Source organism: Bos grunniens, chromosome 7 (genome assembly GCF_055505025.1).
Source record: "Bos grunniens cultivar Pamir isolate PY7600 chromosome 7, Bosgru_T2T1.0, whole genome shotgun sequence".
NCBI lineage: Eukaryota > Metazoa > Chordata > Mammalia > Artiodactyla > Bovidae > Bos > Bos grunniens.
In genome coordinates, this window is record NC_141171.1 from 62,691,125 (window position 1) to 62,718,299 (window position 27,175).

Consider the following 27,175-nt stretch of genomic DNA (forward strand, 5'->3'; position numbering starts at 1 on the left):
TTAAATACGTTATCATTTAGCCATACAGTAAAATATTTTGCAATGGGAAAAGTGATTATGGCAGAACTTTATGTACTGCCTTGTTGATAGCTCCAAAATATTGCTTTAAGAAAAAGGAAGTCACAAAATAGCATGCTATACAGAGATTGTGGCACGCATGGAAAACCAGTCTGATAGAACATATGCCAAGAGTGCTTATCTTTCGTTAAGAGGCTGGTTATCATGAAGATTTTCCAATGTCTGCCTAATACACACCTACATGGTTTGCATTTTTGAACAATGAGTAAGTGAAAGTTGCTCAGTCGTGTCCGACTCTTTGCAACCCCATGGACTATACAGTCCATGGAATTCTCCAGGCCAGAATACTGGAGTGGGTAGCCTTTCCCTTCTTCAAGGGATCTTCCCAACCTAGGTATTTAACCCAGGTCTCCCACATTGCAGGCAGATTCTTTACCAACTGAGCCACAAGGGAACCCCATTTTGAATAATGAGCACATATTATTTCCTTACTCAGATAAACTATTGAATTTTTTTTAGGAGCCTGCTAATCATCCTTCATCTGGACAAAGAGCAGTAGAGAGAGGTTAGGTCACCTACTTGGGTGACTCAGCATGCCTGTGCTGGGGTCAGAAAGGGCAGTGCAGCTTCTTGAAGTACTCACTCTCACCTGCCACCTCCCTGCTCAGCAACCTCCATAGTATCCTTTGAGCTACTGGTTCCAAGTGTCAGCAGCTGAATTATTATTATGTGCCAGACTTGGGCTTGTATTTCTATATAGTTTATTGGGATCCTTACAACAGCACCTGGGGTTTTATCTCAATCTGCAGCATACAACCTTGAGATCATGTCTTTGATCATGACTTTTTACCTACTTGAACCCTTTAATGGCTCTGTAGGTAAGCACTTGGCTCTTGTGCCCCAGGGGGCCTCATCCTTTGCCCTCCTTCTCCCCTCCCCTTCTGTGCACCAGTTTTGGCCTTCTAGGCCCTTACCTGTGCATGTTCTTTCCCAAAACAAAGTCCTCGTATGAAATCTCTTTGTACCTTGAATGTCCAACCTTACCACTCCCTTACCCCCTGGCTATTTCCTCAAAGAAATTTTACTTAACCCCACTTCCAAACTTAAGTTCTGCTGTGAGACCTCACCTAACATCCTGAATTTTTCTTAACTCAGCACATGTCAAACCACTAACTCAATACCTTTCCCACTAGACTGTGAAGACCTCGATCTTGTCTTATCAATTTTTGTCCCCAGCATCTAGTGAATGCTTGGCACATAGTGCCAATATATGTTTGCTGAGTGGATGGATGGATGGATAGATAAGTGAATTCTTGTTTCTTCTCTAAGGAGCCTGGGTACTGGGTACTGGTTATTCAGTGTATCAGTTCTTGGCTTGATCCTGCAGCTCAGGAAACCTACCTGTGTGAGGATCCAGCTTAAATTCATCCGCCCCAGGGCCATGCAGAGAATATGTGATCTGAGCATTGGTGTCAGAGTCCAAGTCTGTTGCAGAAACCTTCAAAATGAAGTGTTCTGGAGGTACATCTTCACTGACTTTGCCAGTGTAGAGAAGCTGAAATTGAAAGACAAAGAAGAGGGAGATTGTGGGAGATATGCTAAGATCTAGAGAGAGAGTAACAGGACAAGATAGAAGCAGAGAGAGAGAGACGAGAGAGCAGAGATGGAAGTGGGGGAGGGGAGAGAAGCAGAGAGAGGGAGAGAGGAGGTAGAATAAGATAGAACATGCAGGGAAGATGGAGATGAAAAACAAGGAGAAAGATGATGGGAGACCTAGTCAGAAAAGCAGAGAATGAGAGAGAATTTCCACCATCTGAAAGCTCACACTCAAGGCTAGAAGTGAAAGTGAAAAGCCGTTAAGTCATGTCTGACTCTGTGACCCCATGGACTATAGCCCACCAGGCTCCTCTGTCCATGGGATTCTCCAGGCAAGAATACTGGAGGATATCCAGGGGATCTTCTTCAGTGGATCTTTACAACCCAGGGATTGAACCCAGGTCTCCCGCATTGATGACAGATTCTTGACCATCTGAGCCACCAGGACCTGCCACAGTCTCTTACTCCATAAGGGCCACATTTTGAAGTGTGTAGCACAGGGGAGAGGCTGGAGTTCCCTGAGAACCCAATGTTTCTCCAGCTGCTGGCGCTGGACACAGTTTCCAAGCAAACTTGTCCCCCCCCATTGCTGAGTGTGGGTTAGCACAGACCCCCATATATGCTCTGGGTGGAGGTTTTGTGCCTTGCAGGCTGTGTGGAGATGCCCCCGCAGACTCTTTCCCCTGGCTCTGGTTATGCTCTTGATCACCTCTGAGAAGGCTAAGATGAGCTTGGCCCCAGACTCCCTCAGCATGAGGAGGATATAGGCTGGTTAGAAGGATGCTGAAGCAAAAGAGAAAGAAAGTATGGCCACTGTTCTCCCCAAAAGGTTGCCCTTCTGAAACCATCCAAAAGGTGCTCATCTTAGATCCTGCAGAGACATTTTCCATGCACCCCACTTGATAATCCAGGTTCTCTTTTTCTACTATGCTTCTATGAGATTGGAGCATAGAAAACAGAGGAAGGAAAGGTGATAGGATATATGATTTTTGTGTATCCCAAGGTATGTGTCCATATATATGTATACAAATAAAGTATGAAGAACTGAAGTATACACATATGCACATGCTTATATGTTTGTGTGAGTTAGAGATGTACATTTACCTGTATGAATGGGTATATTATGGATGAATGTTATTTGGTGGCTCAGATGGTAAAGCATCTGCCTGCAATGCGGGAGACCTGAGTTCAATCCCTGGGTCGGGAAGATCCCCTGGAGGAGGAAATGGCAACCCACTGCAATTCTCTTGCCTGGAAAATTCCATGGACGGAGGAGCCCGGTAGGCTACAGTCCATGGGGTTGCAAAGAGCTGGACACGACTGAGCGACTTCATGCATGCATGCATGCTTATGTGTATCTTTGTGTGTATGTATATATGTAAATACATATTTATAGAGTTATAATCTTTCAACTACGTGTATGTGTGTGAGTACCTACATATAAGTGTGCACTTATATGTATATATACTGAAGAACTGGATTTTTTATACACTTGAATTATGCTAACTTGATGTCATAAAAATTTAATATTAATAGTTTAACTTTATTTGCAAACCTTGAAGTAATGCAACCCCCCCAAATTAAAAATTATTTATTGTGTTTTAAAAAATATGTTTAAAAGCAAAGCTACATGACAATGGTTATTGATTTATGTCCTCTAAGAATGCAATTTCTCTCCTGATGTATGTGTGTGTGTGCGCACACACACACACACCACTCAATATTTTCCTTGGGAAATTTAGTGTTTAATTACATGAGGTCCTTAGGAAAGTCTCCCTTATCAAAAATGTAGCTGCCCTGTCTGTATGTTTATGTATACATGTATCCTGGGGGAGGGTTTCTGTTGGTCTGTATAATGCATGCAGATGTAGGGATATGCACATAAAGACATGGTGAGCGGTGCAGGGTGTCTCTGGGGGAAGGTCTCTTTGGATATATTTGATAACAATGAGCCATGCTAACAAGTTGAGTGATACAGTGACTTTTCCATTGAGCATAGCAGACTGTTTGGAGAATGAAGTTACTTCTGGATATGTTTTACAGAAAAAAGGATCTTTTTAGGGAGTGTGGGGAGGGGGGTGGGGAGAGCTATGGACCATGAATCCTAAAGACCTTGATGACATCCTTTTGGGAAGGGCAAGGAATTACCTGGAACGGTCCCTGCCCCAGGCACTAGTCTGACGCCGGCCGGGGAGAAGCAAGGGCAGGTTTGGTCAGTGATGGCCCCCCTCAGAGATGGTACTCTGAATCCTTCTCCTTCCTCTTACCCTTTGCTCCAGCTTCCTTATCTCCACTCCTCCCCGACCCTCACTTGGCTCTCACCTGTGAGCACTGTGGGCTGTTATCATTGATGTCCAGGACAAAGATCTCCACTGGGACTGAAGCCTGGAACTTGCCATCAGAAGCTGTGATTCGGAGCAAGTACTTGGCTGTGTGCTCACGGTCCAGGGTCTTCCTTGAGAAAATTCTCCACTCATCTCCAACTTGGCTGATGCCAAACTGGCCCAGGGGGTCTCCCTCTAGAAATATGGGACAGAGTTTCCTGAAGCCAAGCCATAGGAACAAACCAGGCTTTGTACTATAGGTGACTGTCCACCTGACACTTTTTTTTAGGATTGCAGGGAAAGGCAAAAATTTCCTCCTTTAACTAGGGACCTACATTTCTTCAATGAGTCAGTTATTTGGTGTTATGAAACCTCTTTCAACTTCAAAGGTCTCCTATAAAATGGAATTATCACTGCAAGAAACACTGCTCCAAAATGTGTGGCTAAGGGGCACATTTCTTATTTGGTGTTCATTGGAAGACAATGGAGGAAGTTAAAGGGAAGCAGATAACAATTCTAGATAAGAACCTTCTAGTATCCAATATCTGTTCAATAGTGGAGGGCTGGAAAGTGATCAATAACATTAAACTCTCTGAGGTTTTGTTTTACAACTGAGTACACAGGCTAACTGGAAGTTCAGATGGCTCATTAGATTTGCTTCTGAGTCATCTTTTCTTGATATTCATCATTGAGAGGGGAGATGGATTTTCGAGATTCTAAGATTCTGGAGCTCCAAGATTCAGCTATTCCCGGAGTTGATGGTACTGTGACATTTATTATGTTATTATTCAGAGAGTTTAAGATTTTTGTGTTTTTAAAAGTCTGATATTATAAGATGATAAGATTATATTTCACTAAGACTCCATGTTTCAAACAACTTTGATCCAGGCTCTGTCTCCAGGAGTCTATAATTCTTGGTTGGAATGTCATGCTTGTTAACTCTCTGCCAGGCAGCTGTGAGAGCAGAAGAAACCATGACTATGGGAATGGGATGACAAGGCACCTGGGACACAGGGAAAGGGACACTGAGAAGTAAAGAAACTCTCTGGCCACCAGTTGGCTGGTTTCACCCCTGGACAGAGATTGGAGTTGTTTAGGTTTGCAGTAGTTATCTACTGGGGAAACCAGTTTGTAGGGTCTGGTTTTAATCCCAGTCCCGATGCAAGCTTGGAGTGTGACCTTGGTTGAGTTTATCCTCCTATCTGGGCTTTGGTTCTCCCATGTGTGTGTGAAAGAAGAGGATTGGATTGGAATCATATCCAACCCACTTAACACTCAGGTCCTATGATTGACTAGGAAGCATTTTCTACTATCCACAACTTGCCCTTGGCAGAGTACTACTCTGCAAGGATAGTCACCTCACAGAGTTTCTATAGACCACACAACTCTTGATCCCCTCTCCATCTTCCAGAAGCTAACTGAGAACAGTTACAATATCTCCATTCTATCTACTCGAGCTAAGGTAATAAGAAATCCTCTTTACAAAGCACTTTCTAATTTATAGGGAGCTATCAAAGCTTTTCCAAGTTAGATCCTGTCAGCATCCCTTGAGATGAATCAAAACAGCCATGCCAAGTCTATAACTGGAGCAACTGAGGTCCTGGAAAGTTAAGTGATTTGCTCAAGATCACACTGTTAAGTGGCAGAGCAAGGACTTAAACCCATGTCTTAAGAAACATCTTGCTGGAATTTTTTTCAATGCATCCCACTCTAAGATAGGTATCCTTACCTGTGATATAGCAGGTGACCTGTCTGTTCTGCTCAGCGATATCAGCATCCAGGGTTTTAAGAGTGGCCACAGGTTCACCAGGCTCACTGTTCTCAACCACAGATCCTCTATAGTCTTCTGAAGCAAATCTGGGGGCATTGTCATTTTCATCTGTAATGGAGACTTCAACCAGGACCTGAGAAGATAGCTGGATGGTCCGGCCATGGTCATAGGCCACTACATAAAAGTGGTAAATCTGGTTGGTCTCACAGTCAAGTTCCTGGAGTGTGGTGATCCAGCCAGTTTCACTGTCAATGGCAAAGAGTTCATGGATATTGCTACCAGGGCCCACTGGCAACCTGTAGCTTACCTGGCCATCATCCCCAGTGTCCTGATCATTGGCAGTCACTTGAATGACTGAGGTCCCCACTGGCATATTCTCAGTGAGAACAGCCTTATATGGATCAGCCTCAAATATAGGTCTATTGTCATTGACATCCTTCACTTGGATGTTGACAGAGACCAGGGAACCTAAGTAAGTGTCATTATGGGGGCAATGAGCCATCAAGTCAATCTGGTACCATTTGGTGGACTCATAATCCATGGCCTTCCTCACCTTTAGAACCCCTGTGTTTTGGTCCAAGGAGAAGATGCCATCCTTGTTGCTCTCTGGTGTGGTGCCCTGCACAAGACTATAGATGACTGGATCTTGACCTGCCACTGCTTTAACAGAACCAATTTCAGACCCCTCTGGAAGGTCTTCTGATGCAGAAAAGGTATATAGAGGTTCAGAAAACTGGGGCAAGGATACTTCATTAGGAACCACCTGAAGTCGTAACAGCATGAGAGAGTTCCAGTGAGGAGGGCCCCCATCCTGAGCTTTAATTTTTAAGTCAAAGGCCCGATTTTCCAATCCCACCAGGCTCTCTTTCACCTTGACAACACCAGTAATTGGGTTGACTTCAATGACTTCTTCTTCCAAGTCCTCCACCGAGTCTACTGAGTAGGTGACGTCTGCATTCCGGCCTTCATCTGCATCATAGGCTAGCACCTGGATGACTGGGGAGTCCTTACTGACATTAGACTGAATGGATACAGTGTACTCAGATGCTTTGAACTGTGGAGGGTTGTCATTTTCATCTGTGAGGATGATCTTCACAGTGCAGAAGGCCACGCGTCCTCCTCCATCCTGAGCCATGACCTTAATGGCAATGACCCTTTCTGTGGAATTTTCCCGGTCTAGTTTCTGCAGTGTGGTAATCTGGCCACTTGGGTTTATGGAGAACTTCTCGCCTGCTAGTTTATTGATAATGGTGTAATCTACAGTGCCATAGGGACCACTGTCTTTGTCTATGGCTAACAACTCAATCACCTTGGTCCCCACCTTTGCATTCTCAGCCAATTCTGCCTCATAAATATGCTGCTGGAACTCTGGGCTGTACTTGTTGGCATTTGTAGTGTTGATATACACAGGTACAGTTGCTCGGAAGACCCCATCAGAAGCACCTACCCTCAAATTGTAAGAAGAGTCCAAGTGCTTTTTGCAAAGGTTGTACATAGAAATTATTCCTGATGAGCTGTTAATGGAGAAGTGCCTGTCCTGATTGCCGGAAAGAATCAGGTACTCCAGGCGGGAGGTGTCCCTGCTGTCAGGATCCAGAGCTTGAACTTTGAGAACCAGGTGTCCGCAGGTTGCCAGCTCACTAACATTGGCTTCGTACTGAGGTTGCCTGAACTCTGGGGGGTTGTCATTGATGTCAGACACATTGACAACGACAAGGGTTTCACCAGTGAGTGGGGGATCTCCTCTATCCATGGCCCTGACTTTCACATGAAAATGTTGTTGGGCTTCATAGTCCAGCTCTTGAACTGTGGACATTTCCCCTGTGCTCCCATTGATCTGGAAGAACTTGGAAACATCTGAGCCATCCTCTACAATCTGGTAAGAGACATCACGGTTCTGCCCTGAATCCTGGTCAGAAGCCAACAGTTGGATCACAGGAGTCTGAGCAGGCAAACCTTCTGAGATTGAAGTGGTGTAGACCAACTGAGAGAAAGTGGGAGGATTATCATTCACGTCCTCCACCAGGACTTCCACGGTGGCTTCAGAAAATGATCCCAGAGCAGTGTCTGTGGCTCTGACTGTGAACACGTGTTTGGTCTTAGACTCATAGTCCAAAGGGCCCGTCACGGTTAGGACACCAGTCTTAAAGTCAGTGGTGAACAGCATCAAGGGCTCTTCTTCTACAATGTTGTAGATGAGTCGGAGTCCTTCTGGACTCCGGGCCTGGGTGTGGAGAATAGGGGTATAGAGTGTGATATTTTCAGGCACTCTGACTTTGTAGTAAGGTGTCTGAAACAGTGGGTTGGATTTATTTCTCACAATGACAAGTACCTCTTCCTCAGCCTGGAGGGATGGAGTTCCTCCATCTTGAGCAATGACTTTGAGGCGATACTTATTCAGAGCCTGATAATCAAAGGGTTTCCTTAATGATATGTCCCCAAGATAGGGGTCAATTCGAAAATATGTATAATCTTCTGCAAATGCATAGGTGACAGCACCATTCACCCCCAAGTCCTGGTCAGTGGCAGATACCTGAAAGAGGACATCTCCTGGTTCTGTGCCATCTTGGATGATTGTGTGGTAGGGCAGATGTTTAAATTCAGGGCTATTGTCATTGACATCCTCAACAGAGACTCGGACCAGAGCCTGAGCCACCCTCTGAGGTGTCCGATTGTCCCTCAGTTCCACTGCCACCTCATGAGTGTCCTGCTGTTCTCTGTCAAACCCCACACCTCTCGTCTGCAACACACCTGCTGATTTTATCATGTGAAACATATCTGTGCCATTCAAAAGGAAGTAGGACAAGGTGTCATTCAAATGATTGCCTTGGGCACCAAGAATCACCAATGCCTTTCTCTCCAGTAAATTCTCCTTCACTGTTGCCCTGTAGACATCCCGGTCAAACTGTAAGGTTGTGTTAGGAGCTTGTGTCCAAGAAATCTTTACTAGTGCAGTATCTTGATACAGGCCATCAGAAGCTCTGACGATAAGCTCCCGAGAGAGTCCCAGGAGAGTAGGATCCAACACAGATATGAGACCAGTAATGGGATGCATGGCAATAGCTTCGTCAGCATTGCCAGTTTTGATGCTATAAGTGACTTCTGAGTCATCATCACTGGCCTGCACCATAAGGAGCTCCATACCCCGGTGGATTGGCTTCATTATTGCTACTTCATATATCTGGTCCAAGAACCTGGGAGGACAGTCATTAACATTTCTGACGTTGATTATGACTTGGGCAACCCTGGGTGCAAATAAGATGGGGCTTCCTTGGTCATGGACATAGATGTCAAATCGGAAAGAGGGCATGCTTTCATAATCCATCTCTAATACGGTGGTTAGAGTTCCCATGCTGGGATCGATTTTTAAAAACTTCAGAGTCTCTGGTTCCAAAATTTTATAGACCAACAAGGAATTTGCTTCTTTGTCACTGTCAGAGGCTCGGATCACGAGGGGGTTGTTGTTTTCATCCATGATCATGCTATTCAGTGGAGCTGCTTCACTAATTTGGCCCATAAAAGTCGATTTTGAGAACACGGGAGCATTGTCATTTTCATCAATGATGTAAACAAGAACCATGACATCAGTAAATGTGCCCGCCATATTGCTGCCTCGAATTTTCAGCTGGTAAGATGAAATTTTCTCATGATCCAGTTTCTTCTGAGTGGAGATGAGTCCAGAATATGAGTTCATGGAGAATACACCATTCTTGTTTCCCTCTCTTAACTCATAGGTAACTTCTGAGAAGCTTGTAGCTGAGATGAGGAGGATTGGGGAACCCACAGGGATTGATTCAGGGATCTCTACAAAGTACTCAGAGCTTGAAAAGATGGGGGCACTGCTGTCGGAGGGGTAGACGTGAATGATCACTGTAGCCAGGTCATGCCCTTGTGGGGAGCCTTGATCTTCTGCCTTCACTGTTAGAGTATACCGGGCATGATTTGCCTGATCAAGTTTCTGTGCTAGAGTGATGATGCCTAGCAGGGCATTGATGTTGAAGAAACCTTCGCTGTTCCCTAAAAAAAAAGACAAGAGAAATTGAAGTTTACCACATCCTTCAGAGGTACCAACTAGGCTTTCTAGATCAGTATAAGACAATCACACAAAAGCTGGGCAGGGCAAAACCCACATCCTGTGCCACCATGGATTTAGTTATGCTACAAGAGGTAGGGTAGGTCTGTACTTTATGAAATCTCTTAATTGGTGCACATAGTAGGTGCTCCATAAATGGAAGGTTTTGGGGCCATAACTTAAAGCTACAAACCAAAGCCATAGTAGAGTTTTGGAGGAAAGAAAGGAGATTTAAACTTTGTAGGAAAAGCATACTCCTCTCTGTATTTCAGTGGTGACTTTTATAGGCAAAGCTTCAGTTACATTATATAGAATCTTAAACCATTCTTTATATAACTTTGAACAGCTTTGGTTACACACTGAATAGTTGAAATTTTTCAATATGGAATCATAAAATGTCTAAACTGAAACAGACTGGGAAAACTGCCTTGTCTATTCCCTGTATAGTCAACTGTGGGAGATCCTTTGTCAGGATTGGGAGTGAGTGGCGGGGGTTGAGTTGGGAGGGACTGGGTAGCACACCCAGCTCTTGAGGCTCTTGGTCAAATGCTCTTTCCACCACACCTGGATTTCCTAAAGGTTAGGCAAATTTGGAAAACTCAGCAGTGGCCACAGGACTGGAAAAGGTCAGTTTTCATTCCAATCCCAAAGAAAGGCAATGCCAAAGAATGCTCAAACTACCACACAATTGCATTCATCTCACATGCTAGTAAAGTAATGCTCAAAATTCTCCAAGCCAGGCTTCAGCAATACGTGAACCGTGAACTTCCTGATGTTCCAGCTGGTTTTAGAAAAGGCAGAGGAACCAGAGATCAAATTGCCAACATCCGCTGGATCATGGAAAAAGCAAGAGAGTTCCAGAAAAACATCTATTTCTGCTTTATTGACTATGCCAAAGCCTTTGACTGTGTGGATCACAATAAACTGTGGAAAATTCTGAAAAAGATGGGAATACCAGACCACCTGACGTGCCTTTTGAGAAATCTGTATGCAGGTCAGGAAGCAATAGTTAGAACTGGACATGGAACAACAGACTGGTTCCAAATAGGAAAAGGAGTACGTCAAGGCTGTATATTGTCACCCTGTTTATTTAACTTATATGCAGAGTACATCATGAGAAACACTGGACTGGAAGAAACACAAGCTGGAATCAAGATTGCCGGGAGAAATATCAATAACCTCAGATATGCAGATGACACCACCCTTATGGCAGAAAGTGAAGAGGAACTCAAAAGCCTCTTGATGAAAGTGAAAGTGGAGAGTGAAAAAGTTGGCTTAAAGCTCAACATTCAGAAAACGAAGATCATGGCATCCGGTCCCATCACTTCATGGGAAATAGATGGGGAAACAGTGGAAACAGTGTCAGACTTTATTTTTCTGGGCTCCAAAATCACTGCAGATGGTGACTGCAGCCATGAAATTAAAAGACACTTACTCCTTGGAAGGAAAGTTATGACCAACCTAGATAGCATATTCAAAAGCAGAGACATTACTTTGCCAACAAAGGTCTGTCTAGTCAAGGCTATGGTTTTTCCAGTGGTCATATATGGATGTGAGAGTTGGACTGTGAAGAAGGCTGAGTGCCAAAGAATTGATGCTTTTGAACTGTGGTGTTGGAGAAGACTCTTGAGAGTCCCTTGGACTGCAAGGAGATCCAACCAGTCCATTCTGAAGGAGATCAACCCTGGGTGTTCATTGGAAGGACTGATGCTAAAGCTGAAACTCCAATACTTTGGCCACCTGAATGGAAGAGTTGACTCATTGGAAAAGACTCTGATGCTGGGAGGGATTGGGGGCAGGAGGAGAAGGGGACGACAGAGGATGAGATGGCTGGATGACATCACTAACCCGATGGACGTGAGTCTGAGTGAACTCCGGGAGTTGGTGATGGACAGCGAGGCCTGGCGTGCTGCAGTTCATGGGGTCGCAAAGAGTCGGACACGACTGAGCGACTGAACTGAACTGAACTGAGGCATTCTTACACCACCTTTACAGGTTTTTTTTTTTTTTTAATATTCAGCCACTACCTGTACAACAGTATAGTATCCAACAGTCTTTCTGCAGCAAATATTAGAAAATTAAAGAGCTCATAGTACCCAAAGGAATCTTCCTTGACTAATCAGGAAGCCTAAATGAAAATCAAAAATGGACTCCTTTCTCCATGTCTGATTATTATTTTTATTGTCCTTTTAAAATTTGATATTTATTTGGATAAATACATAATACCATTTCAAATTTAAGTTGAGGGAAGTTGTGATTATGCAACATTACATAGTTCACAAAAGGTAATGTTGAAAACTAATCATGTTTTCCTAAAAAAACTTCTCAAAGTTGTCACAGTTTTAAGGTCGGACCTTACTTGGGCTGTAACTATTCTTTTTTTTTTTTTTCCTTTACCTTTTTTTTATACTATGGTAATAACAGATAACATGAGGTCTACGTTCTTGAATTTTTAGAGGTTTAGTACAGTGTTGTTAACTATAAGCACAATTCTGTACAGAGATCACCAGAACTTATTCAGCTTGCATAACTGGTACTTCTTTTCAGTTTTATTAAGATATAATTGACATATAACATGGCATTAAACATGTGTAACATACTTTGATCTATGTTTAAGTATATATTGCAAAATGACTACTACAATGTTTGTTTAACATCCATCACCTGATATAGTTTTTCAAATATGTTTTTTTTTTTTTCTGTGATGAGACCATTACCTATTTAATACCATGACTAAACCTGAATAATTCTGCTCACCACCCAGGAGTACAAGTCCTTCACTCAGGGGAGTACTACTTCTTATTATGCTTATTTCATTTATTATTTCAATGGCAAAGTAAATAGCCAGGCTTCACCACAAAACCTTCCATCTGATTGTCCCACTAAGCGAAGTCACTCTGCAGCTGGCTATTGAGGTGATTTCCCAACTTGCCTTTGTTATACAAATCCTGAGGTTGATCAAAGAATGTGGTTTTAATGAGCAACCAGAAATTTAAAAGTAGTTCCCTTAAAAGTAGCCAAGTAAGCATAATTATAATTTATTTTACTGCTGAGAGAAAAAAAAATAGGGAAGAAAACTGTATATTCATTTTGATCTTAGAACTGCAGAAATATGCATAGAAAAAGATAAGAGAGAAATACATGAAATTATTTTCTCTGGGTTATGAAAGGCATGGCCGAGTGTTATTTTTATTATTTTTTTGACCATACTGCTGCATGCAGGATCTTAAATTTGAACCTGTGCCCCTTGCAATGGAAGTCAGTGCAGAGTCTTAACCACTGGACCTCTAGGGAAGTCCTCTGAGTGTTATTTTCTTCTTCGGAGATTCTTGTTTTTTTCAGGTTTCAAAGAATAACCATGTGTTACTTCTTCAATCATAAGATTATTTTAAAACTAACTCAATGTGTAAAATAAAATTAGTAGCAGTGGGAATTCCTTGGTGCTCCAGTGGTTAAGACTCCAAGCTTCCACTACAGGGCACCTGGATTTGATCCCTGGTCAGGGAACTAAGCGGAGAAGGCAATGGCACATCACTCCAGTACTCTTGCCTGGAAAATCCCATGGATGGAGGAGCCTGGTGGGCTGCTGTCCATGGGTTCGTTAAGAGTCGGACACGACTGAGCGACTTCACTTTCACTTTTCACTTCCATGCATTGGAGAAGGAAATGGCAACTGACTCCAGTGTTCTTGCCTGGAGAATCCCAGGGACGGGGGAGCCTGGTGGGCTGCTGTCTATGGGGTTGTATAGAATCGGACATGACTGAAGTGACTTAGCAGCAGCAGCAGCAGGGAACTAAGATCCCATATGTTGTGAGGCATAGATTTAAAAAATGTTTTAGATTTATTAAAAAAAAATTAGTACAACATTAGTGGAACTGTCACTGAGAAAAAAGAGATGATTATACTTCATAAGTCACAAAAAGAAGCCATTAATGGGTTATTATTTGCATTATTATTCTTCAGGGATGAATAGACTTCTGCCATATGACAAGGTATAACGACTGTCTCTACAAAAAAGGAAAATGTGAAACATTCTGAGTTCTTGAAAGTATATAAGACACCGACAAGCAGTAAATGAACATCATTATGCTCCATGAAGGCAAAGAGCAAGTCATGCTCACCTTTGATCATCTATAGCATCTTGCTCTATAGATACTGCTGCTGCTGCTGCTGCTGCTTCTAAGTCGCTTCAGTCGTGTCCGACTCTTTGCGACCCCATAGAGGGCAGCCCACTAGGCTCCTCCGTCCCTGGGATTCTCCAGGCAAGAACACTGGAGTGGGTTGCCATTTCCTTCTCCAATGCATGAAAGTGAAAAGTGAAAGGGAAGTCACTCAGTCATGCCCAACTCTTAGTGACCCCATGGACTGCAGCCTACCAGGCTTCTCTGTCCATGGGATTTTCCAGGCAAGAGTACTGGAGTGGGATGCCATTGCCTTCTCTAGATACTAATTTATATTATAGATAACAATAATTATCAAGTATCGATTATGAATTATCAAACATTACAAATTATGATTAATAATTAGTTGGGTCCTGGATATTATCATTTTTGTCATATTAACTACTTATAATTAACACTTAGTAATAACCCTTGGCACTTGTATAATATTTTACAATTTACAAAGTGTTAACATACATTTTCTTTTTTAGTCTTCACAAAGAGTTTCTGGCACAGATAATATTCCCATTTTTCAGATTAAAAAAATAAGAGGTATGAAATCATGATGTGGCCTTAGAAGAAAATACTCCTGAAACTATGCCATATATCTTATCAAGTATTTATAGGTCCCTTTTATTGTACATGCACAAAGATACTATCTTTTAAAATGTTGCATGGGCAACTTCCCTGACAGTCCAGTGGTTAAGACTCTGTGCTCTCAATTTAGTGGGCATTGGTTCAATCCTTGGCTGGGGAACTAAGATCCTGCATGCTACATGGCGTGGCCAAAAAAAAAAAAAAATATATATATATATATATATATATACATATATGCTATGCTAAGTCGCTTCAGTCATGTCCGACTCTGTGCAACCCCATAGATGGCAGCCCACCAGGCTCTGCCATCTCTGGAATCCTCCAGGCAAGAATACTGGAGTGGGTTGCCATTTCCTTCTCCAATGCATGAAAGTGAAAAGTGAAAGTAAAGTCGCTCAGTCGTGTCCGACTCCTAGTGACCCCATGGACTGCAGCCTACCAGGCTTCTCTGTCCATGGGATTTGCCAGGCAAGAGTACTGGAGTGGGGTGCCATTGCCTTCTCCGATATATATATATATATATTTTGCGAGGACTTCATAAGCATCCTTTACATGTATGGTCATTGGTGGATATATATATATTCTCAATGAAAATTCTCCCATAACTTGAGTAATCCTTTGTTACCATTCTCACCATCTTTGAAAGCACATTAATTTAGGTCATTATAGTTCCAGGGAATGCTCTAGAATGATAATTTGCCAAAGTTTAGCAAGTAATTGACACTTGAATAACTTGCAAATCCATGCTCCTGGTGTTTTTCCTTATTGCCAAAGCCCCTCTCCACGTATCCTGCACGTACGGTCAGACCTCTCACCTTTGAGGAAGGAGTAGTGGACCTCAGCATTGGCTCCCCGGTCGCCATCCATGGCTCGGACCTGGAGCAGCTCTGCTCCGGGGACTGTGGTGTCAGAAACACGTGTCTCATAGTGGAGCTGGGTGAAGCGGGGAGGGTGGAGGTTTCCATCCTCCACGTGAATGGACACCCACACAAAGTTCCTCTTGATGGGCATCCCCTGGTCGCGAACCTATGGGCCCAAGGGGGCGATGGGATGAGCAGCAAGTGGAATGGAGGAGGCAGGATTAGATAAAGGTCAATGAAATAGAATGCCAGTGAAAAATACACCCAGTCATAACTCTCTGTATTCCTTTAAGCTTTGCTCTGTTACATTCTATTCTCTTTTTAAATAAGTTTATCAATTCATGATTATTAGACTGAGCTATTTTCATGGATAATTCCACTTTAGGAGAAGGCAGAAATAAGCAGAAGAGCAGTATTTTCCAAATTTGTTCTTAGAGAATATTAGTTCTTCAAGATGTTAGTGTATTATTCAGGAAAAAAAAAAAAATCCTATAGTTAAGTGAATTTAGGGAGCACTGAACTAAGCCAAGTTGATGTTTTCTTTGCTGCAGGACTTCTCAGAGCCTTTAATATATATTTAAGTGCCCAGAGGATGATAAAGTAACATGTAAGAACCTTGAGCCTTGAGTTGGAAAGGCTGGACTGTGATTCTGGTTCCATCTAAAAAATTGTATGATGGTGAGCAAGTCTCTTCCTCTGTGAGCCTCAGGTATAAGATAAGAGAAATAGGTAGGACCAGGACTGGGACTCGAGTGAGACAAATGAGGGATGGAGGGCATAAATTCAGGAGGCTCTCACTGTCAGGGTTATGAAAGTGCAGGCACATGACCCTTGGAGTAAGCCCTCCTTCATTTAGGCCCTTACATATCTTTTTGCTCTGAGTAGGATGGTCTCTGGGCCCCTCCCAGCTCTGATGCTATATGAGTTCATGCGATCATGCAGTCATGGAGGAAGGAGGGAATTGTTGGGGATATTTGGAGTGAGCCCAGGAATAGCCAAAGTTGCAGGAACTTCTTTGGCAGCCATCCCATCTCTTTCCTCACTCTCAGGCATCCGTTATGGAAGATGCCTCTGGCAGGCAGTGAAATGTCACAACTCATCTCATGGATTATCACTCTAAACATCAGTACACCTGGCTCAGTAAGGGGAGAGGGAACCCTCACCATGCCTCCAAGCATGTACACCCCCACACATCCGAATACAAGCACATCCTTACCCAAGTCTTTGGTTAACTCACCATGACTGTCAGTGTATGCTGGGAAGGCCCCGAGCCCAGGTCCAATTTCCCCACAGTTACCAGGACACCACTACTGGGGTCCAGCTGGAAGAGACTGGCACTTCCTGGGTCTTGGCTGCCATGTATGGTGTAGATGAGGCCCTTGCCCTTGTCTTGGTCTGTGGCCTGGACTCGGAGGAGCTCCACGCCAGGCATTGTGTCCTGAGGAACTCTGACCTCATAATGAGCCTCCAAAAACTGGGGCCGATGGTGGTTAACATTGGCAATCATGACAATGTAGACCTAGGGAGGAGGGTGAAAGAGAAGATGGACTGTAAGCTCCAGGGGGCCAGGGACCTTGTCTGACTGCTTCTCCACTGTAACAACTAGGCCTGGCATACAGCTGTCACTTGATAAAATTTTGTTGAATGAATGACCATATTTCAGAATCACAAGGCTTTAAGATGGTGGTTTTCAAAATCAAAATTCTTCTTTAAGGACCTTTTCTTCAGATGAAATTTTTGGGGTGAAATTCCAGTATATGAAGCAAATAAAATGGGCTGAAACCAGAATAGAAATCCAGAGCCCCACTTCCCATCATTCCTTACACCTATGAAAGCCCTTAGGTGCTCTATCTTTAATTGAAAACTGCTCATTTAGATAAAACTCCTTATTATACAGAGATCCACAATGGGAACAAGAATTCTCCCAAGATCACAGACGTAGAGAGAGTGATCAGATAAGACTGGAATGCAGAACCTTGATTCCAGATTCAGTATTCTTTGAGAAGCACACATGCACAGAGAGCCTTCTGCGTCCTCATCCCTACCAAGGAGGTCCCAGTGTGCGTTGGTGACATGGTGGTGAGCACAGCTACTTCCAACCAAGGAAACCTCCTATCTCTTCTCAACTCAAGGCTCCCAGTGAGGCTTCTCACCTGGGTGGCAATGGTTTGGAACCCGTCGGTCACCTCCACAGTCAAGTTATAGCTCGACCTCCTCCTTGTATCGAGAGGCCTGGCAATGACGATGCTGCCCGTCGTCTTCTCAATGTCAAAGTCCATGTCCTTGTCCCCACCTGGGAGGGGGTGGGGAAAGCATGCACGACCTCAGTGATGTAGGCAGTAATAGCACAAGTATTAATACTGTGGGATTTGGCAGATCTAGAGGAGCTGGTAGTTGATCCTGTTGGGTTATTGTCAAATTATTATCAAGATCCAAGTGATGATTCAGGAAAAGGTAAACTTATAAGGACTGGGGAGTCCCAGAGGAAGACCAAAATTTACCCTACAATGTATTCTGTTACTAGAATTAAAACATGCAGGAGTCATGGAGCTCTGTGTCATGGTTACAGGTAGTCTGCATGGTCTAGAGAAGCCTAGACATGGGAAAAAATGGAAATAACTGTGTTTGACAAGAGGGAATTGTTTATTAATAAACTATGAGAATCCAAAATACAGAAGTAGCATGCAGCTGTTTAAGTGTCTGCTAGTAGAAATCTGTTTAGTGACACAGAAATATGTTCAGGATATATTTTAAAAGGTTATAAAACAATATTTTCTTGTAACCCTAAATGTGTGGTTGTGTAAAGAAGAATGACTAGAGGGAAACATCAAAATGAAAACAGTGGATTAACTTCTATTTAGTGGGAGTTTATCCTCCCACTGACTAGGTGATTTTTATTCTCTTCTCTGTACTTATTTGTATTTTCCAAATGTTCTGTAGAGTGCATGTGTTAATTCTGTGCAAAAGAAAAAATGTCAAGTGCTTATAAAGAACAGTGAATTAGCAACGGAAGTAAATCTAGGAGATTAAAAAGCTCAAGATAGGTTTGGTATCCAACCTCTGAAGCAGGTGGGAGTCTCTTTGATGGGATTTCAGGTGATACTGAAGCTCTTAGATTAGAGATTCTTGACCTGGAGTCCCTGGCTGGGTTTCAGAGAATCTATAACTCCCCCTCAGCTGCCAAATTTGTACACAAATTTGTGTGTGTGTGTGTGCGCACGCACATGCACACAGGTCACAAGTATCCTTCTAAAAAGAGAGCCTAAACATTCATCAGATTCCCAAAGGGATCTGTGAACCACTCCCAACCCGGATATGTTCTGACAAAATGTTGATTTAGAAACAGAAAGAAATTTCAGAGGAGGCTGTGAGAGCTTGGACCCAAGTGTCTCCTACCACGAGAATGCACCCTTTCCCTGATCTTGAGGATGAAACCTGGGACCAGAATGTTAAGCATAGCCCCAGGGTACAGCTGGCCTCGAGTTCGTGATCAGTGAAGTCAGCTCTGCAATGATGTTCATAGTGAGGCAGAAGAGGAAGCACAAAACTTGTGTTTTCTCCTCTGGGTCTCTCTGGCCACTCTCTGGACCTGGGTCTTAGGTCTCCCAGGAACTTGGGATAACTGAGGACCCATCCAGTTCTGGCTGGGGTTACCCATGAGTTCCTGAGATCATAGATAATATGAAGGAAAGCTTAGAAGAAGCAGTGTCCTGACAACCCACTTCCCCAGAGAAACAGGGAAAAGGCAATCACCACTCACAGCCAAGACAGAGGATGCCAGGGAAGATGACCTTGAGAGGGCTCAGAAGGATTGTGCCCTGACGACTAGGGCTCAGGATGGGAGGGACTGGCCCTCCTGGGGCCCTTACCTGAGATGCTGAACCAGAAGAGACCAGGTCGGCCCTCAACACTGATGACCCCCACCATATGATTAACGGGGTCTGTCTCCATGACCGTAAAGCTGTAGTGGGATTCGTCAAAGGCCAGTGGGATGGAGGAGGGCCGGGGCTTGGGGATCCACTCGATATGTAGCCGGACGCTGGCCAAGAGTGGTGGCTGCCCACCATCTGTTGCCTTGACCTGAAAAGAGGCCAGAATTCAAGTTGAGGCTTTGTCTATAGGGTTGGAGCCAAGAAACAAGAAGACCCAGGTGGCCAGGCCAAGAGACAGAGTGCCCTGTGATGGACTGAGCGGGTCTTTCACCCACTAGTTCATCCATTCAGCACAGTTAGGAGCTTACTGTAAATAGGCACCAAGTGAGCTTCAGCAAGCACAGTAGTGAACAGAACATAGAACTATGCTCCAGAACCTTATGGGTAGTGAAAGATGAATCAAAGCCACTATTAACTGAAGGCTTTGTGTGCTCATTCCTAAGACTTTCCATGCATGGGCTCTTTACCCTTCCCAACAAAATCAACATAATAAACTAGAATTTATTGAGCTCTCCCTATCATTAGGCCCTGCTCTAAGAGCAATATGTGCAATATCTAATTCAATCCTCATGACTGCCCACAGAGAGGAACCATCATCAGCTGCTCTTTGCTGGAGGAACCCGGGGCTCTGCATTGTGAATTCTTCTGCCAGGGGTTGTCTGCCTGGCCAGCAGTGAGGCTGGGATTTAGGCTACCAGCATGAGAGCCCAGGCCCAAGCCACTTACTATATTAGCTTCCTACAAGGAAAATGTTCTCATCCCCATTTTACAGATGATGGAACAAAGGCTCCCAGGCATAATGACGTGTCCAAGGCCACACAGCTGTAAAATGTCAGTGCTAAGATTGGAACCCAGGTTTTCTTGATTTCAATGCCTCTGCCCCTCTCAACAAAAATCTTTAAGAAGAGAGTGCATTTCCCAGGCAAGGACCTTATTGCCCTCAAAGAGAAAGGCCCAGAATTTTGATCTTTTGGCTTCTTTTTGGGAGAAAGCCACGGAAGTGAGGACTTCCTCCATCACGCCTGAAGGCTGTCTCTCCGGTCTTGTATCCTCAGAGAAAATCCATCCCTGAGCAGGTGTGCACCCAATCCCCACCCCCCCGCCCCCCGACCCTCACCGTGAGAATGTTATACTCTCCAGCTGTGAAGGTGCTGCTTGCTGACACCACGCCTGTGACTGGGTCGATACTGAAGCCTGCCTCATCACTCTCCTCGATACTGTAGGTGACCCTGCCATTGAGACCCTCATCCAGGTCTGAAGCCACCAGCCTGTACACAGGCCCAGAGGTCCCTGGGTTCAGCCTCTCTGGAAGGCGGACATTGAAGAGCTTGTGGGAGAAGACAGGGGGGTTGTCATTGACGTCCGCAATGCGTACCACCACCCTGGAGGTGGACCGGAGGGAGGGCTCCCCGTTGTCCAGCACAGTCACCTGGGGAGAGGATCCAGCGTGAGTTGACAGGCGCAAGGTCATGACTATGTATTGCCAACCACCACAGCTCTTCCTCTGCCCCTGCTTTCAAAAGCCTGGAAGTACCAATCCGCCTGTTCTTTGGTATATACTCGTGATTTTTATTATCGTAACCTCAACTTCTTGGAATCCAGCTGTCTGGCAACCTTGCCCACAGAAAAGCCAGCAAGAACAGAGAAAGAAACTGGAAAGAATTGGAAGAAGACAAAGCCACAGGGGCTGTAACAAAAGCTGGGGCGCTTTACTCGGGAGGCCCATGGGCAGAGACTTTTGACATTCTATTTGCTCGTAATTCTCATAAGCTTTGTTCTCACTTTCCTTAAACTACGGGAGATCAGAAAGAAAACAAACGAGGAGGCGTTTATGGAGGCGTGGGCTGTACCTCTGGAGTCAGGCATGTGGCCCAGTGTATGAGATAAGATCCGGAGATAGAAGAAAGGCACGAAAACAATTTCAGGACCAGGCACTGTTCCACATGCGAGCAAATTATCACATGCATCAGTATAGATAGGACATTTCCACTCAAAATGCTTCTGAATTTTAAAAAGATTTTGCTATTTAAAGATAAATGCCTCTACTGAACTATGGAGAATGCCTCAGCGCCTAGAAGGCCATTGAGCTGCTCCTTACTAGTGATGCCGGTTTTACACAAAGGGAATGTCCAGAGCCTGGGATCATAGAAGGCAACACTGATTTCAGTTCTGCTGAGGAATATGTGTCCCTCCTAGCTGATGCCTTTAAGACTAGCAGAGATGCCTGTTCATCAGTTGTGGATAACACAGGACAGGGTTGACTAGAGTACTTCTGATTTAAGGCCCTCTGGGCCAAGACTGACACCTCTCATTGGAATGGTCACCAGGGATGCTTATTTTAGAGACATCCTAGAAAGAGCGCGACTGCCCAGGTGGCTGAGTGGTAGAGAATACGACTGCAGTGCAGGAGACGCATGTTTGATTCTTGGTGGAGAGGATCCCCTGAAGAAGAGAGTGGCAATCCACTCTAGTATTCTTGACTGGAAGATCCTAGGGACAGAGGAGCCTGGTGGGCTAGAGTCCATGGGGTCACAAAGAGTCAGACCCAATTGAGTGACTGCACATATGCACAGAAAAAGCATGGGCCTAGAGGACAAAGGTCTGGGTTTTCATCCTGGCTCTGCTACTGACCTAGTGTTTGTCCTTGGGTGACTGTAGAGCATGGGGATGGGCCAGAAAGCATACTGCACAAGTACATAACCCATGTGTGCTGCTCCGTTTTCCCACACTCCCTGCAGGCATTACTAATTGATCAGTGCTTCCTGCTCAGCTTAAGTAGCCACTTCTCCCTGAGTCAGAACCCTCCTCAGCTACACCTGGAGACGTGCATGTGGCCCCAAGGCCTGGCTTGGCTCCAGCCTGGCCTCCTGCAGGAGGTTTTCAAACGTAGTGAAGGGGTTCAGCAGCATCACTCACCTCCAGGATGTGTTCATCCTTGTTTTCTCGGTCCAGCTGCCGGGCAGTGGCTAGGAGACCTGGAGGAGAGATGGTTGGGGGGAGACTGGAGCAAATGGCTCCCAGGGCCATTTTACTGGGATAAATTCAACGCCTACATTCAAAGCCTAGCTCAGAATTCTTTTGGTCTTGGGAGAGCACAACATAAAAAGGAAATGGAAATCTGGAGAGAGAGAAGGGGAGGAGAGGTAGGGAGAGGACAGCAGAGGTGATAGTGTCAGCTGGGGTCCCCACCTATTTCCTGCTTCTGCCATCAGGAGGGTGCTGAGCCCAGGATACTGTTACTGTTGAGTGAAAAGGCAGCTCATCAGGAGTTATAACGGGGGTCACAGTCACTGCCTCTAATTCCCGGGGAAATCACAAAAGGGTGACATTTTATGCCTTTGTTCTAATCCTCTTGCTCACCTGGCACCTAGAATGGGCTCTTCCCATGCCCAGCTGGCACATATGAGCCAGAGGAGGGCTGCTCTGGGCTCCTCCCAGCATGTCTGTAAATTCCCGAAGGTGAACTTAGTGATCTGTAATTCTGGTTTTCATTTTCTAGGCACTGTGGCTATAAATTGAGGCCATAAAGGTGAAAAGGAGCCAGTTCTCTGCCTGCATCAGACAAGTCAAGCTCAAGATTGTTGGGAGACCAGAGGGGCACCCAAGCCCATAGACTTGAGAGGTCCTAGCTGGGTAGGTGGGACCCTTTTCAATGAAGGCAGAGCTATTGGTAGGGCATAGTGGGTGTTCTAAAAGCTTTCTGTAAGTTTCTTGATCTTGTTTAGGCAATTAAATGATAGAGTAATGGAATGAAGTGTGGGGGTGGGGGCTTCCTGAGGGGAAAGGGGGATCTGGTGTTGGGGTGGGGTCTCCAGTACGGATGTGAGGAGTGACCTCTGTTGGGGGCGTGTCTTTGCCTTTGTGTCATTCTGGCTCTTTCTTCCCTCACTGAAGGCAGCCATGGGAGAGGTCCTAGGAGGTTGTTGGAAAGCCCCACAACCAGGAAGGAAGACGTTCCCCTGGGACAGAGTGAATATTGTTTCAGTTCGCCCCACCCAGCTTGTCCCCAAGCTGAGGAACCTGCCGGGGAAGGCCCGGCATCCGGGGGACCCCCAGGAAGAGTGCGGGATGAGAGGGCTTGGCGGAGAGCCTTCCTTCCAGCTCAGTCCTGCCCCCCTCCTGCTCCTGCTCCCTCTTCAGCCCCTCTCCCCTCTTTCTGTTGATCCCTGTCCATCCCCCACCTCTCTTGCCTTCCCAGGGATTCCTCTCTCCCTCCCCTCTCTGTGTGTCTGGGAAACTCAGTCACTGTTCTTCTATCTCTAGTTTTCCTTTTCTCTCTTTCCTTTCTCTCGCCACCGCCTCCCCTGCTGCCTTCTCCCCCACCTTCTCAGGGCCGGTGTCCCTGGAATTGCTGCTGGACCCCCTGGACCATTGCCCTGTGCTCCTCCACATCCCCCTCTCTGAGGCTGGTATGAAGTCCTAGATGGGAGTAAGGCTGTTAGCAGAGAAAACTGGGGAAATCTGAATGAAATCTGTAATCTCCTGAATTCCCTTGCACCGGTATTAATTCTTAGTGTTGATACATACACTGTGTTAACATTAGGGGAAGCTGAGTGACTGGTGTATGAGAACTCTCTTTGCAGCTCTCCTGTAAGTCTATGATTATTTCACCATTGAAAAAGAAGAAAAAGTTTTTTTAAAAAAGAAAGAGAAAATGGACCTACTTGCTCTGTCTTCAGCAAGTCCTGGGTCTTCTCCTCCTGGCTGTTGCTTCCGTCACCATTTTTACCCAAGTGCCTGCCCAGCCTGCTGCCTGTCAGAATCTTCCCCGCCCTTCAGCTCAGCACAGCTGCCTGCTGTCCCATGAAGCCATTGCTGGTCCACCACACTGAGCAGCTTCCTCTCTCCTCTAAATTCGCAGCCTCACATACACTCATCTTTTACAATGTTGTACTCTTTACACCGGTTCTACAGCTCTTTTTGTATCCAAATCTTTATACTCCTCATGGATTGGGTTCCTCAAGGGCTGAAACTGTGTCTTATTCTTCTTCCCCTCTCCATAGCACTTAACTTAAATGCCTTATAAAGACAGACACCTTCAAACCTTTGCGGGATAAATGAATCTTGGGCTTAACCAATGACTGTGGATGCTGGCAGAGATTCATTCATTCATTTCCTCATTATTTGTTGAGGTTCTACTCTGTGCCAGGCCTCGATATTATAGTTTTCAAAAAACAATCAAAGTTCCTTTTCTGGAAAGCTTGTTGAAGTCTAGTGAAGTATGTGGATAATTAATAGCATAATCACCACATTATAGATGACTATAATGTTCTATGTGATAGTGTGTTTTTTAAAAGTAGATGCTGCTGGGAGACGTATTATAGTGTCAAAAAATACATCTTTAAGAAAAAAAAAAAAACATCTTTAAGAAAAGAACAGCTGGGCTAAGATCTGAACGAAAAGCAGGAGTTACCTTGAAAAAGGAGAGGAGACTCCTGGCAGAAGGAAAAGTTTGTGCAAAGGCCCTGTGCCAGGAGAGGGCGTGCGTGGACTGAGGGAGGCCACATGGTTGAAATCAGAGAGTGATGGAGTGAGAGAGGCAAGCTCATGGGGCATGACAGGGCTTGGCTTTATCTTAAGGGCATAGGGAAACCAGTCAAGGGATCCAGGTATGGAAGTAGGACAATCTAAGGGATAAGTAAGGTAGGCGGGGGTGGGGGGGAGGGGTCATTGCTGGATTTATTATTTTATTTTTAAATGTTCATGCTGATAAGAATTTCTTCTCAACTGAAGGAAGACTAAGCATCTCTGCCCTTTGGGGCATGTTGCCGGACCTGGTGTCAGGGAACTGTTGACAGTAGACACAGGAGGGCTTTGGGAGAAGCAGAGAACCTATTACCTTAGGTGAGAGATGTCTTCCCGCTTCCAAAAAGGGAGGGGCCGAGTGGGCCCAGGCAGAGAGCCAGCTTGGGAAAAGCATCCTCCTTCCAGGAAGACTAATCAACTCCCCAAGGTCAAAGGTTCCAAACAGATGTCACCGGGCAAAACAGCACTTGTGTCCCCCACCCGCTGTCTGCCTCAGGACCCCCAGGCCCATCGCTTTTCCTGACTCCCTTTTGCCTTAAGGATCATGAAGGAAGCTGCTGCTAGCTCTCCCCCACTCCCCCGCCTCCCCACCCAGCTTTTTCCAATCTTGCCAGACTTCTGTCCTTCAAGGACAAGAGTCAGTGGTTGGAGCTGGAGAATGGGAAGTTGGGTTAGAAGGCAAGAATGTCAGCGTTCTCTGCAATAGCATTGTTGTTCATGGTCCAGAGGGACACATGGCCTTGGAGCTGTACCTGCAGCCGTGGGAACTGGCTCTCATTCTTCTGGGAGCCAGGCAGGCAGCATAAATGCAGGAAGCAGGCCAGAGTGAGGGGACTGTGAGGAGAGAGGACATGCCTGCCCTACACGGGGAGCTGCTGTTGGCTCAGGCGGTTGTGCAATTGGCATGGCTAGATCTTCTAGTTACAGAAGTCTGGAACATTTTGTGAGCTTTGCACATTTTTAAATGTTGGCAACAACTTGAAAATTACTGTTTAAAGCTTGTGCAAGCCAAACAGAACACTGTTGTGGACTATATCTGGTTCACTGCTGCAAGTTTTTGGCCTCTAGATTCCTCTGAACCATCCTAGATGGCCTTGCGTTGAGGAGAGATCTTCATGAGATTGTTGACTCCTCTGAAGTGGGTCTCTATCACCATCACTCCCTAGGCAGGCTTGAGATCAGTTTGAAACTAGAGTTAAGAGATTCAGCCTGTGGCTTGTGATTCTGGGGAATGGTCGTGTTGGGAACACTTGCAGGGTTGAAATAGTCCCAACTTGACAACATGGGGAACGTGCTTAGCTTCCCTGGGCCCCAAGGAAAGAAAACTGACATATTCTTATTCTTCCATAAAGATGGACTTTGATGAAGTGCAGTTCTCAAACATAGCACACATCAAAATCCTCTGGATGTCTTATTAAAATACAGATTTCTGATTCAGTAGGTCTAAGGTGGAGCCTGAGAACTTGACCTTCTAGCTGGTTCGTATGCGACACTCATGATGCCGATCTTTGGATCACACTGTGAGAAGCACTGCTGTAGAGAATCCTATTCACCCACGTTTCTGAGGTCCTTACCTGTGAGAGGATGAAGGACAAAGAATCCCATATGGTTCCCGCTGGTAATATTGAAGGTCAGTTTCCCCTTGGAGCTGGAGTCCAGGTCCCAGGCATCCAACTGAAGCACAGAGGTGTGCAGGGGCGCATCCTCCCGGACGGTGGGGTAGAACACAGGTCTGGACATCTGGGGTGGGTTGTCATTGACATCCAAAACCTCAATGTAGACTTCAGTTACAGACGAGAGGGGGATGGAACCCCTGTCTACTGCCAGTACCGTCAGCCAGTAACAGGATGCAAATTCTCGGTCCAGGGGTGCCAGAGTCTGAATCATTCCTGGGGAGAGGTGATCACCAAACCCAAAGTATTTCAGAGCTCAAAGTAGCTCTAGAGATCACTTTACCTAACAGTCCTGAAACCATACCATGGAAAGGATATTAACAAGTGTTTCAGGGGAAAAGGGAACTGTGGCCTATATGGTGTGGGAGCTGCTGAGTTAAACACAGGGGAGCTCGGATTCTTATTGAAGAACCTCTGAGAGCCTTTCTCTGCTAAGACAGATCCATAACTCAGCCATGCAGTTATGGGTATACAGGCACATGCAGGGTTTTCATATGGGCATATGGGCACACGCAGGTTTTCAGAAGGCTGTAGTAGTTGACCTACTTTCTCCTGACTACTTCAACCCAAGTCCAATTTATTTATTTCACATTCTCTAGGTGGGATTTCCATGCTTTGGTCCTTACAGTGGTTCCTTCAAGCTTC

General features: G+C 45.1%; 1 protein-coding gene across 3 annotated transcripts in view; it reads right to left on the bottom strand.

The window, feature by feature from the left end:
- The window catches only part of FAT2 (FAT atypical cadherin 2), a 98,971-nt gene that overhangs the window by 44,458 nt on the left and 27,338 nt on the right, over positions 1 to 27,175 (bottom strand). For all 3 annotated transcript variants that reach the window (XR_015167760.1, XM_086412513.1, XM_086412515.1), the window contains 10 exons: positions 26,432 to 26,746; positions 22,248 to 22,306; positions 20,449 to 20,760; positions 19,269 to 19,479; positions 17,553 to 17,692; positions 16,637 to 16,918; positions 15,355 to 15,565; positions 5,668 to 9,726; positions 3,937 to 4,133; positions 1,420 to 1,573 (listed from right to left, as the gene is read on the bottom strand). Coding sequence is in view for 2 of the 3 variants with exons in the window: in XM_086412513.1 (XP_086268639.1) it covers positions 1,420 to 1,573; positions 3,937 to 4,133; positions 5,668 to 9,726; positions 15,355 to 15,565; positions 16,637 to 16,918; positions 17,553 to 17,692; positions 19,269 to 19,479; positions 20,449 to 20,760; positions 22,248 to 22,306; positions 26,432 to 26,746 (5,940 nt within the window). In the remaining variant the exon portion in view is untranslated. The remainder of the gene's footprint in view (positions 1 to 1,419; positions 1,574 to 3,936; positions 4,134 to 5,667; positions 9,727 to 15,354; positions 15,566 to 16,636; positions 16,919 to 17,552; positions 17,693 to 19,268; positions 19,480 to 20,448; positions 20,761 to 22,247; positions 22,307 to 26,431; positions 26,747 to 27,175) is intronic.